Source organism: Typopeltis vanoorti, chromosome 2 (assembly GCF_054136105.1).
Source record: "Typopeltis vanoorti isolate ZY-2024b chromosome 2, IOZ_Tvanoo_1.0, whole genome shotgun sequence".
In the NCBI taxonomy this organism is placed as follows: Eukaryota; Metazoa; Arthropoda; class Arachnida; order Uropygi; family Thelyphonidae; genus Typopeltis; species Typopeltis vanoorti.
In genome coordinates, this window is record NC_143550.1 from 162,635,206 (window position 1) to 162,651,744 (window position 16,539).

The 16,539-nt window shown below is 37.7% G+C and overlaps 1 protein-coding gene across 1 annotated transcript in view; it reads left to right on the plus strand.

The window, feature by feature from the left end:
* The window catches only part of LOC150109589 (inositol-trisphosphate 3-kinase homolog), a 308,848-nt gene that overhangs the window by 158,324 nt on the left and 133,985 nt on the right, over positions 1 to 16,539 (plus strand). Inside the window, exon 3 of the mRNA XM_090409129.1 lies at positions 12,794 to 12,878. Within this exon, the coding sequence (XP_090265255.1) occupies positions 12,794 to 12,878 (85 nt within the window). The remainder of the gene's footprint in view (positions 1 to 12,793; positions 12,879 to 16,539) is intronic.

Consider the following 16,539-nt stretch of genomic DNA (forward strand, 5'->3'; position numbering starts at 1 on the left):
TGCCACATATCTAAAAAAATAAAATTCTAGGGTTTTTCTTCACTGGATTTGCCAATTTCTGCTCATATTGCAATTTTATTTTCCTTACTGAGTCACTCTCCTAGCTTGTTCTTTATATTCTTCATGTAATTGATTATTACCATTATTCATCTTGTACTTTCTCCAAAGTACCTTCTTGTTTTTCATATTTCATGCTTAAGCTTCACATTCATCCATTTTACTCCTACCTTATTCAGCCTTTTGGCTTTTGGAATACATTCACACATTGATACTATTGTGTATTTCTTTAATAAGTAAATAAATGTGCAGTTCTCATGCAGCATTTATTTACTTATCACTCAACTCCTTGTTCCATATTATAGCTCCAAGCTATTTCCTAAGCTTGTCATAATCACCAGCCTTATAATTCCACATATCCTTTCCTCACAAAAGTCTGCATATGGCTAGTCACAACCCAGGTGATCACTTCATAATCACTTTTAGTAACTGGAGGAAAGTGTGAAACCCCTCTCCAATTACATCCTCTGATGAAACGATCAGATCTAGAACTCTCTATCCTTGTGTACCTTCCTTCATGTGCTGCCTAAGATAGTTATCTCTCAAGAACTCAAATTTATTTTACTATATCTTCATTCCAACCTATGCCACTGTAATTAAAATCACTCATAATAATTACCCTTTCTTTGTTCACTAATCCAAGTTGTTTATTTCATCACTGCCTTCCATATTCCATGCCTATAGCAACATCCAACTAAACATTACACCACACTACCTCATAACCATTGCCACTATTTCCCTCTTTCATGTCTACCTTATGTGGATATAATTCCTCTGTTATCACCAGCAGTACTACTTCCCTTTCTATCTTGTCCTTTCTATCCTCACAAAAAATACTGTATCCTTCCATTTCTATTCCTGTTAGAATATAATCTTCATTCATGTTTCACTTAATCCAGTGATTTTGGGGAAAATAAACAATCAGTGAAACCATTTCATCTCTCTTATTTCTGATGCTTCTAGCATTTGTAAACAAACACAGTAATTCATTTTTAGGTCTATAACCAGTCCTATCCAAGCCAATTGTTGGTTGTGATTTCAATTGCAATTTATTGTTGCAATTAGTGTTGCAAAAGTAGTGTTGCAATCTATTTATCAGAATTTCATATTGTATCCTATCAAAATCCTTTGTCCAGCAGTATTGCAGTCTGGCCATTTGATTTTATCCAACTCGGATGTCACCTGTATTATAAAAAGGTAAGTTACTTGGGCATTGACCTATCTTTTACAAATCAATGTTTTCCTCCCTCCTACATTCAGTATCCCGTTCCTGTCTACCAATTGCTGGATTTTCCCCTTAACCAACCTCTCTGGTACTTTGACTACCACTAATCCTGAGATGATCAGTAGATAATTTGCTACCTTAGTCTTGGAGCTTCTTTTAATTTTCCAAACATTCTTTGGGTAGGTAAAATCTCATGAGAAGAATGAAACTGATTTATTGAACTGTTGTGAGACAACTTCTTCAAACAGAATGTAACAGAAGGAACTCATGGCCAAAGAGTGTTAGATCCGATTATAGTGTCAGAGCGTGCTTCAGTTAAAGATGTAACTCTTCTGCCTCTGGTTTGTGACAGTGATCATGCGATATTCACTTCAGAAGTGGCTAAGTTTATGAATGTTCTATTCAGAAAAGGTTACATGTTGAACTACAAAACAGGAGATTATGACCAACTGAGAAGTATACTGGGTTCATTGCAATGGTATTGGTTGCTGGATGGGAAGAATATCGACAGTACATGGGAAGCATTTTAAAAAATACTTAAATGATGCAGTATCAGAATGTGTCCCAAGAGTTTAAAAAATAAATAGGGCAGGAGTCAAATGGATGTGTATTCTTATCAAGTAAGAGATTTGCAAGAAAAGGATGATGAGGAAGGAATACTGTGTGTATAAGGATGATGTCAATTATGAAAATTATAAGCAGCAGGCCAGAAGAGTTGCACGTGATGTACAGAAAGCAACATTTGAGCATGAAAGGAAACTGACTCTGCAAGCTAAAGACAACCCCAATGAATTCTATTATTATGCTGCAAGTAACAGAAAGAACGAAAATGAAAGGATAACGCTATTGAATGCAGCTGGTGTGAGGGATGACAGATGCAGAAGAGGTTGTTCAACTCAGGTGTATGAGGAGATATTAGAGCTGTTGCACAAACTAAATAAGAATGCAGACTGATGGGATACCAATACGGATAAGAGTGTTCAGCTGAACTAACTACTCCCTTGACCAGGTTATATATTTTGAGTCTCAGAACATGGAAGATTCCACAGGAGTGGAAAGAATGTATGGTAATCCCATTGCACAAAAGGTGTGCAAAGACCAATCTATCCAACTATTGACCAGTCAGTATCTCAGGAGTGATGGTGAAGATTTTGGAAAAGTTGGTTGTGGCTTGCATTCAGAATGGGTTGACAGTGAATCTCTCCTTTGCAATGAACAGCATGGGTTTACTAAGGGGGAGGTCACGTTTTAGCAACTTGTTCACATTCTATGATAATGTTACCATTGAGCTAGACAAGGGGAATGGATACAATGATACTTTTCTGGATTTTGCTAAAGCTTTGACAAAATACAGCATGAAAAAGCTGCATAAATTGGAGAATATGGGATTAGATAAAATATTAACATGGATAAGAGGATGGCTGACTGACAGATATCAAAAAGTGGTATATGGGAGGATGTGAGGCTTCAAGATTTAAGGTAATCAGTGGTGTGCTGCAAGGTTCAGTCCTTGGTCCACTGTTATTGAATCTATATATTGATGACATTGGGAAGGATTTGACAGGCAACATAGAGCTATTTGCTGATGATTCAGAGATAGATAGGGTAATCAGGAATGCAGTACTTTCAGAATAATTTGAATAGGCTGGAAAATTTGGCTTGGGGAAATGGATGTCAGTTCAATGTCAGTAAGTGTAAAGTTATGCACTTTGCCATGATTAGATATCCAATGTTGTGTTATATTATATTGGTGGGATTATGCTAGAAGAAACTGATTAGGCTAGGGATCTTGGAGTGCTAGTAGATAGAAAGTTGAAGTTCAGGGGCCATGTAGCAAAGATTGCAAAAGCAACTCAAAAGATAACTGCAGTGCTGAAACGAACTTTAACATGTAAAGATAAGGATGTTATTTTGCCTGTTTTACAAAGGTCTTGATAAAGACCTCATTTGGACTATTGAGCAGAGGTCTGATCTCCTGGTTGCTGTTGTGATTCTGATACAATGGAGAGAGTGCAGAGTAGAGTGTTAAAAATGTCAGGATTATGAAGACAGATTGAGAATTTTTAGACTGCAGACACTAGCAAACAGGAGATAGAGGAATATGATTGATATTTAAACTTCTGAAAGGGTCATACAGGATTTCAGTTGATGAAATTTTTCATTTTATGGAGGGTGGGGAAAGGAGGAGAGTGCATCCTTGGAAGCTTTATAATGAATGCCATCAAGAAGGCAGTGAGATCTAGATTTTTCTCTCATAGCAGTGCATTATTGGAATGGATTGCCATTGGATGTTGTGTGTGTAATATGTGGCCTCCATTGATGAGTCTCTTACTTCCCAGAGGTCTCTCTCTTAATAATTCCATGCAGTGTCTAGTTTGTTGTACTTTCCAGCTTTGTAATTCCATATATGCTCTCTCTTAACTGAAAATTCCAGAAGCTCAGCCACCTCCTATGTCATCTCACCAATTGATGGTAATGTGGTCATCTTGGGTGTAGATAAATTCTGTAATGAAGATTGATCTAGCATTCAACCCACTGTTACCTTTTCATCACATGCTGCTCTAGGTAATTATTTTTTAATAACTGCATAAATTCCATTTCCTTCCTCCCATGTGTCCTTTTGGTGTGTGTGTGTTCTAATAATTGAAATCGTCCCCATAATATTATTTGCCCTCCACTCATTGAGTTCATTTGTCGGTGCATGCCAACATTCTTCACATCCTCTGGTTCATAGCAGTAACTGACTGTGCAGAGTGGTTTAAAATTCCATGTACAAACTTTGAGGGGAGGTAGAGAACATCAAAATCAACCATATTCACATAGGAAAGCATGACTGGAAACGCCACCAGAAGGTACTAACAGGGACACAAAGATACAGAAATAACACAAGGCAGTAAGTAGTGTAAAACACTTTATTAGGTGTAACTGAACAGTTCAATAGTAGTTGGATACATAGTAGTTGGTTTCACATCAGGTGCTGAAAGTTATGACCATTAACAGTGATGCATGCCTGACACCGACGATGCATTGATTGCTGTACATTTTTGAAAATACCTGGATTTCCCAGATATTAGCGATGGCGATTCTTGCCACAAGGTCCATGTCAGAGGCAACAGGTGTTTCGTACACCATGGCTTTAAGGGTCCCCCACAGAAAGAAATAGATGCTCAATAAATCAGGTCAGAGTGTGGGGGGGGGGAAACCATGTGACAGGTCCACCATGCCTAATCCATCAACCCCCAAAGGACCTGTCCAAATACTGATGCACAGAAATGCCAAAATCGGCTGGAGCCCTGTCGTGTTGGAACCACATCTGCCCATGCACAGTCATTGGAACATTGTTCAATAAATCCGGCAGAACTTCTTCCAGAAAGGTGTGATACATCTGGGAGTCCAATCGGGGTGGTAACGGGTATGGACTGACTAAACAGTCAGCGACGATAGCTGCCCATACATTAATGGCGAAGCGTTGTTGTGCAGCATGTGATCACACAGCATGTGGGTTCTCATGGCCCACACATGAGCATTGTGGTGATTGAAGACCCTTTCATGAGTAAATGAAGCTTCATCCTTAAACAAAACACAAGTTGGAAAATCCAGGTCTACGGCACTTTTCTGCAGAAACGACTGCACGAATTTCACACATCGAGGATAATCTTCAGCCATCAGTAACTGGATCCGCTGCAGATGAAATGGATGTAAGGACTCAGAGTGCAAAATGTGCAATACACTGGATCGAGATACTCCTATAGCGGAGGCAACGGCACATGTGCTTGTCTCTGGATTATTGTCCATCGCATGCAACACCTCCTCTTACATGGCAGGATTTCGCGTCGATCGTGGCTGTCCACTATCATGCCTGCAATCCTTGAATGATCCATAGTCACACAAATTCTGATGCAAATACACAAATATTTGGTGATGCAGGACAGCTGCTCATCCATTACTGTCAGCCAACCCATAAACGAGGTGCCTGTCTGCCATCTCGGCGTAAAACGACGCATGTTCTTCGTATGATGTCAAAAGCTTGAATGAGGAAGCCCAAATAGCACCTGGAGTGCTGGCGAACAGCGCCACCTATCACTTTTGGGTGGCGTTTCCGGTCATGCTTTCCTATGTGAATTTAGTTGATTTTGATGTTCTCTACCTCCCCTCAAAGTTTGTACGTGGAATTTTGAACCACCCTGTATATTTTGTTTTGGCAACTGTCTTTCACCATATTGACCTGAAGGCACTATTCTTACTGACATGGAGCTGAGTTCCTACCTTTCTTTTGGGCTGCAGTTCAACTATCAATAATACCCCTATTCTTTTCTCTCTATCCTTCCTGAAAATATGAAGGGTGGGGGAGAGTCTGGAAAGTTCTGATAACACCTAGAACAAAAATGATATTAAAGCAACTGATGTAACCACAAGGGAGAACATACTAGTAGCAGAATTATGAAGTAACTTATATTCTTATATCCTCATATGTTCTTTCTTGTGGTTATATCAGTGCTTTAATATCATTTTGGTTCTAGGTGTTTATTGGAACTTTCCAGATCTCCCCCCCCCCCCCCCTTTCATATCATACTCTTAATATTCTATTCCACTAGCCATGTCATCTTCTGTCCTTCACGTCTGACTTATGACTAACTTTTGGCAAAGAGGAACTAAACAATACAAAAAAACCTTTCTTGTTCTGAATGCTAATTAGTATACATGAAGCACAAAGCCCTCTAGGCCCACAGCTATCCTTAGACTTAAACACAAGGATGTATGATAGTTCTGTTGCTAAGGGTGGTGCAAAAACCAGTGTGTTTAACTACTGACCTATCAGTATCTCTGGTATAGTGGTGAAGATTTTAGAGAAGTTGATAAGAACTTGTGTACAGAAAATTGACAGACAAGCAAGGAATAGGATGTGTTTATTATTATTCAGGCCTCCATGGAGTCAAAAGACTCTCGTGGGAGGTCCTAGGTCCTTCCTAAGAAACACAAAGTCTATCGACTCATCGAGGGGAGGTCCCCCATAAGAAACACAAAGTCTGTCGTACCACTCCTTAAACTCATTAACCGTTCTTGCTCTCACCAATCCACCAGGCAATGCATTCCATGGTTCAACCACCCTCCATGCAAAGAAACCACTCCTCACCCTCTTGCTCACACTTTCCTTTCGTAACTTCCAGGATGGCCTCTTGTCATCACTCCTTCCCTCTGTTCAACCAAGTGTAAGAACTCCCCAGTGTCAACCCTGTAACCACCTCTCAACAGTTTAAAGTCTCAATCATATCACCTCTCCTTCTATCCACCAAACTCTGCAGTCCACCTTCCCTCAGCCGATCCTCATAACTATCATTGTACAGTCCTGAAACCATCTTTGTCCGCCTTTATACCCTTTCCACAGTTAATTTATCCCCTTCAAATCCTGGGGACCAAATCTGAGAACAATAGTCTAAGTATGGTCTGATCAGAGACTTATACAATGGAATGATAACTGTTTTATCTCTGCAGGTCAGTGTCCTTCTCATTATTGCAGCAATCCTCTGTGTTACCTTCACCACCTTTGCAATATGTCCCCTAAAGTTCAGGTTTCTATCAATCATCAACCCCAGATCTCTTGTCTCCCTTATTTCCTCCAGTATAACTCCTCCCATAGAGTATGCAGCATCCCATCGATGTTTCTCAAACCTCAAGACCTTACATTTTGCCGCGTTAAACCGAAACCCCCATTCATTTGCCCGTCTATCTAGCTTATTCAAATCCTCTTGCAGGGCTTCTGCATCTGCACTATTACTAATAATCCATCCCAGCTTCGCATCATCTGAATATCCCCTTGCAATCCACTGACAGTGTCATTGATATGAAGGTTAAACAATATAGGTCCCAGTACTGAGCCCTGTAGGACCCCACTTGAAACTGCTCCACTATACACAACTCTCTGATACCTATCAGACAGCCAATCCTGAATCCAGTTGACCAATCTGACATCCAGACCCATATGCTGCAATTTAAATATCAGCTTATCATGTGGCACCTTGTCAAATGCCTTCGCTAAGTCTAAGAAAATGGCAGTATATGTCTTTCCCTCATCTAATATTCTTGTAACTTTATAAATGGCTAGCATATTACTAAAACAAGAGCACCCCTTCACAAATCCATGTTGACTCTCACAGATAACATTATCCTCATCTGCCCAATGCTGTATATGGTCCCTCACTACTTTCTCCAAGATCTTAACAACTACTGATGACACACAAACTGGCCTGTAATTAGACACTTCCAGTCTGCTACCACCCTTATGCAATGGCACTATCTTTTTATTATTATTATTATTATTCTTCGTGACGCCTCCAAGGAGTCCGAAGACTCATCGCGGGAGGACACCTACAACTGTCTCAACTACTACACCGAACCTCTACTATGAATCATCTCCATCAACGCCATCTGCCGCCCACCTCCACCACTACCACAACTAGTATTTTTTGTCTGTAAATTGCATGTGTTCTGAAGGGCCAATTTGTCTGTATGCGGGATGAAAAACCCAAGTTTCTGGGAGAAAAAACCCTGCTACCTCCATATGAGATCGGCTAACTCACCTTCGATTGAACAAGTCCACATAAAGATTCCTCCCGTTGCGATGAGAATCGAACTTAGGCCTATTCCAATCGAAGGGCACAATGTACCGTCGTTCTTCCAGTTGCGCTACGGAGGTGTTTGCCTTCTTACCTTTCCTTCCATTCCATAGGCACCTCTCCCACAGCCAGACTTCCATTGAAAAGCCAGGTCAAAGGCATTGTCAGTTCCCTAGCACATTCTCTCAAAACTCATAGTGAAATACCATCCAGTCCCACAGCTTTACTGACATCAAGAGTACTCAGTATGTTTACTAAAGGAACATTATGTTTTAGCAATTTGTTCATATTTTATAACAATGGTATGGCTGATTGGATAAAGGGAATGGATACACTGTGATACAGTTGGATTTTTCTAAGGCATTTAATAGGATACCACATGAAAGGCTGTAACATGAACTGGAGAATATGGATTTGGAATATAAACTATTGACTTGGATGAGTGGATGGTTGACAGACAGATATCAGAAAATGGTATTCTGTGGGTGTGAATCTACCAGATTTAAGGTTATTAGTGATGTACACCAGGATTTTGTCCTTGAGCCATTGTTTGTTTAATCTGTGCGTTAATGACATTAAAAAGGGTCTAAGAGGAGATATGCAGCTGTTTGCTGATGATGCATAGATAGACAGGACAATCATTATGATAAGTTCTGATATCCAGCACTTTCAGAATGATTTCAATAGGCTGGAAATTTGTGCAAACAAAAATGGCTATTAATTTAATGGTAATAAGTGTAAAGTTGTGCATTTGGGAATAATGAGATTACCAATGGCATGTTATATTATTGGGGTTATGCTACAAGAAACTGAGGCTAGTGATCTTGGTGTAATGATGGATAGGAATTTGAAGTTTGAAGGTAACATACCAAAACTTGCAAAACCAACTCGGAAGATAATTGCAATGTCAAAGAACCTTGACAAGTAAGGATAAAAAAGTCATTTTGCTTCTTTATAAGGCCTTGATAAGACTGCACTTGGATTATTGTGTGCAGATTTGGTCTCCTAGGTTCCAAGGAAATAAAGAAGCTGTGGAAATGGTACAAAGAAGAGTTACAAAGATTATATCCAGATTATGGGATTTACATTGAGGACAGATTGTGATTATGTAGACTACAAACTCTGGTTAACAAGAGAAAGAGGAGTGATATGATAAGTGTACAAATTTCTGAATGGGTGTTATTATAGGATATCATCTGAAATATTTCATTATATGGAAGGTCAGGAGAGAACATGGGGCCATCGAAGTTAAGTTTATTTGCTGTTAAGAAAGAGATAATAGGTGGATTTTTTTTCTCTCGTAGAGCTGTGAGTGAGTGGAATAGTTTACATTTTGAAGTAGTGAGTGTGCATCTAGTGTGAATGAATTTAAAGGAAGATAAGTCAGCTGGTTTGGATGATGTATAGACTCCGTCGAGAAGTCTTTGACTCCTTGGAGGTCTCGAATAATAGTATTCTGTCTGTTGCCATTTGCTCTTTGTTCACTACGCTTATTCATTTAATGAATAAGAGTAGCGAACAAAGTAGTATAAGAGTAGAACCTTCATATCACAGAAGAATCCAACATTAACTCTTTAGGAAAAGAGCTAGGCTTGGTTGTTGTCCTGATGGTGTAATCTTTATATGATCTTCAATTTTAAGACAAGTTCGCCAGTAATATATGGTGGTGCTAGGAGGGGAAACTCAGATTTTTTGCTTTTTGAAAGCAAAACAGAAATACATAATTACAACAAAAATACATTTGTGTGTCAGGTTCTGCAGATAGTTTCCTCACACAAGTCCTAGTACTTCATACTATGTTTCTTGTATTGAATTATTTTCAATCACATTATTATTATTGCACTCTTCATGGAGTTGGCAGACTCGTTGCGGGAGGTAATTTAATTGACAACATGTTTATCATACTGAATCTTAATCCTTAATACTCTTGCACTAACAACACATTCTGGTAATGTGTTCTATTCACTGACAATTCTTCATATAAAAAATCTTCTCCTCACACCCCCTCTTCATTACACTCTTTTAGCTTCCATGGATGGCCTCTGGTTTTTCCCCTCTCACTGGATTAATCTGATAAAATCTCATTATCTTAAATGTCTCTATCATATCACCTATTTTCCTCCTATCTGCCAAACTCTGCACTCCACATGTCTTCGACTATTCTCCATAGGCAGCATTTCAAAATCCTGATATTATCTTAGTCACTTGTCTCTGGACCCTCTCCAATGTTTCCACATCACACTGAAAATGAGGTGGCCAAATTTGAGCACAATAGTCCAAGTGTGGTCTGACTAGTGCTTTATACAGTGGCACAACCACTTCCTCAATTTCAGTAGCTCCACATTTATCAAAAATCTACATAGGAGGAGTCCCACTTAGACACAAGTGTGACTGCATAGACGCTCCCACTTATCGGCTAGCCAAAATTTCTAGCTCATCTTTTAAACCCCGTACAGGCTACACTCAAGCCTTTCAAAATTCCTGACAAAAATTAACCTTGTCCTTCAGCCTACAAACATCATGGTCAGTTTTTAAATCCTCCTTATTTTTCTTATTACTGACTTTCTCTCAAGGAGTTTCCTCCAGACATTGTGTCAGTCTACTAGACTTTGTCATACACTTAGGCTATTTCATTTGCAGAAACCAACTCTGCAAACAGATCAAAGGAACTGCTGTGGAAACCTTGTCACCTGCACGTGCCACTTTTTACTCAGAGCATCCTGAAGACTTCCTGTTCTCTTAAATACAACCTCAACCATCTAAAAAAGCTGCTCATTCTCTTCTCAAGACTATTTTTCACCCATGCAGCTATTAACACTATTCAAATTCTAAATCTTCTTAGCCTTAGAATATTGCTTCCATGTTTGGGATGGTGCTCTTAAAACTTCCCTAAAAATTGTTGATGCTCTTCAAAGGAGAGCGATTGAGTTCATAGATGAACCCTCTCTTCCTTAAAGACTCAATTCAACCCTTATCTCCCAGATGCAAAGTTTTAGTACTGTGTTTATTTTTTGTAGGTACTTTCATGCTCTGCTGAACTGGCCACCATCATTCCTTCACATTCTGGTGGGCCTGTGAAAGCAACAGTTACCCAGCATCCCTTCTCATTGCCACTGCATACACCACTCTGAACATGCTTCTCTCCAGAACAGTCTTCCTTATGAAGAGTTGCCAAACAGCTTCAAGAAAAATGTCAATTAACTTCTTTCTCAATTCTCACCAATTTTCAATCCCCCTCCCCATCTCCAGCATGGATGTGTTTATAGATATTTTGACCTTTCATGCATGGGATCAGTATCAAAAAAAAAAAAAACTATTTCTGCATGCTTAGATTATGTTATTTGTCTGTTTCCAGCTTTTATGACCCATGTGCAGCTAATAAATCATCCCTCTGTGAGCATTTCAGAGCATATTCATCAAAACATTTGCTGCTCAAGGCAGATATGTGAAATGCTTCCCAGTAAATCTGGTACCATGTATTAAACTTAGAAATGGATTGACAAGAATATTTAAAACTATAAGAAAGTTGCAGCTGACAAACAGTTAAAAGAAAGTGTTATGTTGTATTTGTTATTGTTATATTATGTTGTTGCTGACCTGGTTGGCAGAGTGGTTAGCGTATCCACTCTCCAGCCAAAAGGCTGCTGGTTCGAATAATACCGCTGTGGGCATGGATGTTTGTGATTGTCTGTGACAATACCAGTGGTGGTGGTGGGCAGTAGATGGGTGTAGATCAGCATTTCCCAAACTTCTCCTACGATGGAACACTTCACAAATCCTGAAATTTTAACCTTGATTATTTCTTAATGTATTAATTAATAAATAATTGTTAACTGATTTTTATTAATAATTGATTAATTAATAATTAAACATCAATTAAATAAACATCATTAAATTAATTTGTGCTGATTTTCATTGACATATCCCATTCTAATCACAAAAAATTTATAATATTATTATAAGTACTTACGAGTGAATGCAGACTTTTTCTCCTGTGTGCTAGTAGTTTTCCTCCTCCTTTCGTACATCCTTGAGATCACGTTGTAGGCTGGTGGTGGATGGCTCACTGTCTGTTGCATCACAAACACCTTCAATAAGAGATTTCTTAATACCAAAATTAAAGTCCCTTGTCTCTTATTCATATTAAAATTTAAATCTATAGACCTGTTACTTTTAAAAAAATCATGGCACTATGGTTTTGAAACGTTCACCCTACAATATGAACTTGCAAAGAAAGTATTCAGTATTACTAGATTTGCGAACCGGATACAGACTACCTTGATCTTCAATTTTAGTGGAAAAAATTTCTTTATACTTCCTTGCTGATTGGTCACTGACGTTTGCTACACAGACGTTATTTCCTTCAGTTTTGAGAACAGAGGATACGCTGCACATTGTTATAATTCACTTGCAGGCAATTTTTATGACCGGTCATAAACAGTGGTATTCCCTTTCCCAAATGTTGAAAGGTTTCGATGTGTGAAAATTAATGATAATTCATGAATACTTCCACGTTTAAAAATACATGGCTTGGTCACTAACATTTGCTACACAGATGTTATTAGGCATTCTGGGTCTGAGCTTTTTGACATATTCATGAATATTATTCTCCACAGAATATTTCTACTATAAAATATTTATTCATGAAAAATGCTTAGAAAACTAAAATGACAAATTCCGGGAGAACTTCTCGCAGAACACTTATTCACCTTCTGCAGAACACTAGTGTTCCGCTGAACACAGTGTGGGAAGCCCTGGTGTAGATGATGATGGTAGTTGTAGTTGGTGGATTGAGTGGTAGAGACAGAGTTGTAGAGTAGATGCCCTATCTCGATGAGTCTCTTGGACTCCCTGGAGGTGTCAAATAATAATAATAATAATTTGTATTATTTTTTAGAATGCCCTTGAATTGACAGCTCCTGCCAGTGATATCATATTGAAGAGTAGATCAAATAACTGGGTACAGCTTTCTGGCCATGAAGGTTAGTATGTTAATCATATATGATCCTTAAGCTATTAAATAATTTGGAATTTGAACAAATGTGCTTAAAAGTTCTTGACTTATATAAGTACATACATTAGTTTCTGATGATTGTGCCAAACCATCTGAAGATTATTAAATCTACATTGTACTGTATTATAGAACATCACATATGTACAATTTTGATATGTAAATTGAAAGTTTAATTCCAAAATGATTAAGAATATAATCTATGATTAAGAATATAATGCCGGCAAAGGTTGGTAGATTGGTAGAGCCTCTGCTACTAATGGCTCAGTTAAGTAAGTTTGAGCGCAGTTAGTAGTTAGAAGGGGCAAATCATTCGATGCTGTTGGCACACTCTCCCTCGATGAGTCTTTGGACTCCCTGGAAGGTGTCTAATAATAATAATGGAGTGTTAATTTAAATATAGTACTTAGTTCTCACTGTCATCACTTCTGGCTATTAGCATTTGAGATTCTCTGCAGGAATATTTGGATGTACAGTTTTTGTTAAATGCACTCTGAAAGCTCATTTAATAACCTTTGCACTTCTATTATTGTTTTAGTATGAAGTTCTTATCCAAAGAAAATTGAGTGACAACACAATTAAGTGTCATGAAATCACTATTAAGTGACACTTGATATTGATTTTTTTTCCATGGCAGGTTGTGCAGTTTGATAGTCAGATGCAATATGCAATCCTCCACTGAGAAGTCTGCATTCAAAACTCCATCATACTCATATGGAATTTCCATTTTTACAGTAATTCGTAGGGCTTAATTTAAAAATAAGTGCTCATCTTTTATCTCTTCATATTTTCCTGAATAGAATTTTTCACCTATAAAGATCATAGTTAAAGTATTGTTTTATTTCCAGCCTTGTCTTTTCACAAACTGTTTATCATTTCCAAGTTATGCATAGTGAAAAATGATGCATATATGGATGGTGGGTAGATATTTTTTTTCATGCTACATTTGTTTTGGTGTCAGTAAGAGAATCATTTATTAAATTCTTGACATTTTGAGGCAATCAGTAAGAAACTGTTTATTCTGGCATTGCTATAAAAACAGTATTTGCTGACATGAATTCAACTGTCTTGATTTATTTCTTCAATTAATCTGAGGGAAACTGAGATTATTTTAACCATCTTTCTCTTGGCATTTTAAAGTTTTTTTAATAATGCTCAGAAGGATGGAATCATGGTCTGATGCATGAGATGGATGGTATGTGACTCTCCTATTAAAAGAAATAACAAAGAGATAGCCGAACTGCCTAAATGGTTAATGACAAAGCGAGGAAAAAGGTACATGAGATATGGAACATGGAACATTAAAAGTCTACATGGAAAAGAAAATGAATTAATAGATGAATTTAAAAAATCAAGATTGGATCTGCTAGCAGTCACAGAAACAAAAAAAAGAAAGGTCAAGGTTGTAGGAAATGAAAGATGGATATATACTTTTCTATTCAGGGGTAAATCCAAGAGAATGGGGAAAACAAGGGGTAGCTTGCATAATTAAACCAGATCTCAAAGAATATATTACTAAATGACAACTAATAAATGAAAGGTTGTTGACAATCACTATAGATTTTAAATCAGATAACCAAGTATTCACTGTAATTGTTGCATATGGCCCAAATGATAATGCTAGTAAAGAAATTAAAGATGAATTCTTCAAACTCTTACAAAAAACAATTGAAGTTCAAGGGCAAAGCATACTACTAGGAGATCTCAATGGCCGGGTAGAGAATCAAGTAGATGAGGAAATGAAACAAGTGTTGGGATCACAAGGAGAAATAACCTGGAATAATAATGGAGAAAGAATAATAAATCTTTGCCTCACAAATAATTTATAATAGCTAATACTATGTTCAAGCATAAAGAAATCCATAAGTTTACCAGGGAAGAGCCCAGTAGAAATGAAAAATCTATAATTGACTACGCCATCATAATCAGATGGAAGTATACAAAACATGCAAGAGTCTATAGAGGTCCTGAAATAGGCAGTCACCACTACTTATTAGTATTGGAAACAATCCATAAAATAAAAGTTGAAAAATGTAGAAAAAGTATCAAGGAAATAAACGTTAAGATTAAAGAACTACAAACTAAAGAAAGAAGAAACAGCCATTGAGTATGAGAGTAAAATAGAAGAGAAGATGAAAGAAGTAGAAAAAGAGATATATGAAGACCAAGATGTAGAAAGCTTGTGGTACAGGTTCAAAACACTTCTTCTAGAGACAAGCAAAGAAATTTGTGATGTATCATTAAATAATAAATAGAAGAAACATAAAACACCCTGGTGGACTGAAGAAATTGAAAAGAAAAAGCTTTGTGGAAGAGATATATATCACATAGAAGCTACAGGTTGATAGAGAACTATACAACAACCAAAGAAATAAAGTTAAAACCTTAGTGGAAGAAGAGAAAAGAAAATGCTGGTAAGACTTCAGACATACTTTAGAACAAAGTTTTAAAGGAAACCAAAAACTATTCTATAATGTTTTAAGAAGAATGAAGTCAGAGAAAGAATGCCCCATAAAGTTAATCAAAAATAAGGATGGAAAGTTACTCACAAATTCCGAAGACAACATGGAAAGATGGAAACAGTACTTCCAAAAATTATTGGCAGATGCAGGACATGGAAAAAATAGAACCCTAAGCAAGGCATGCAAGCAAAATAGAAGATCAAAGTGAGGAAATTCATGCAAATGAACTGTTAGCAGCAATAAATAAAATAAAACTGGGCAAATCAGCAGGCCTTGACCAAATAACACCAGAAATGGTAAAGAATTTAGGAACGAAAGCCATAAAATTTCTTTTACACCTATTCAATGTTGTATGGAAAAAGAAAATTATTCCCAAACACTGGGAAGTAGCAGTAATAATCCCTATATATAAGAAAGGAGACAACCGCAAATGTGACAACTATAGAGAATTTCGCTTTTAAGAATTCCGGGAAAATTGTGTGCGTGTATTTTACAAGAGAGGCTTAGGAACCAAATAGAGGATACACTGGATGAAATGCAATATGGCTTTCGAAAAATAGAAACATGCAGGATCTTATCAGTCTTAGACAAATATCAGAAAAAACATTGGAATATGGAAAAGAACTACATGCATGTTTTATAGATTTCGAAAAGGCCTTTGACTGAGTTTCCATTCACTTAATATGGGTATAGACACAATGGCATTTATATGCTATATACCAATGCCAGGAGTATCCGGAATAAGGGAGAGGAATTGGTGGCTCAGATAGCATCAGCCTGGCCAATAATCATTGGGATCACTGAGACATGGTTGACAGAAGAGGATATAATAACAGGAATAGAAATCACTGGGTATGGCATTTTTTGGCAGGATAGGAAGGGAAAGTGTGATGGTGGAGTACTGCTTATGATAAGTGACGACCTATATACTCTAAGAGTGGAGACTTTGGAAGGCAGTGACACTAATGATTTTGAAAGCATTTGGTGTGAGGTAGAGGTGGGCAAGACAGGATATTTAGTGGGATGTTGCCACAGACCCAGGAGTACAGAGGGTGGGGACCAGGAAATGTTTAGAGAGTTGAGTATGGCAAGTGCAAGAAGAATGATTGTTATGGGAGATTTTAATGACAGTAGTATAAACTGGGAAGAGGAAGATGCATGTAGCAATAA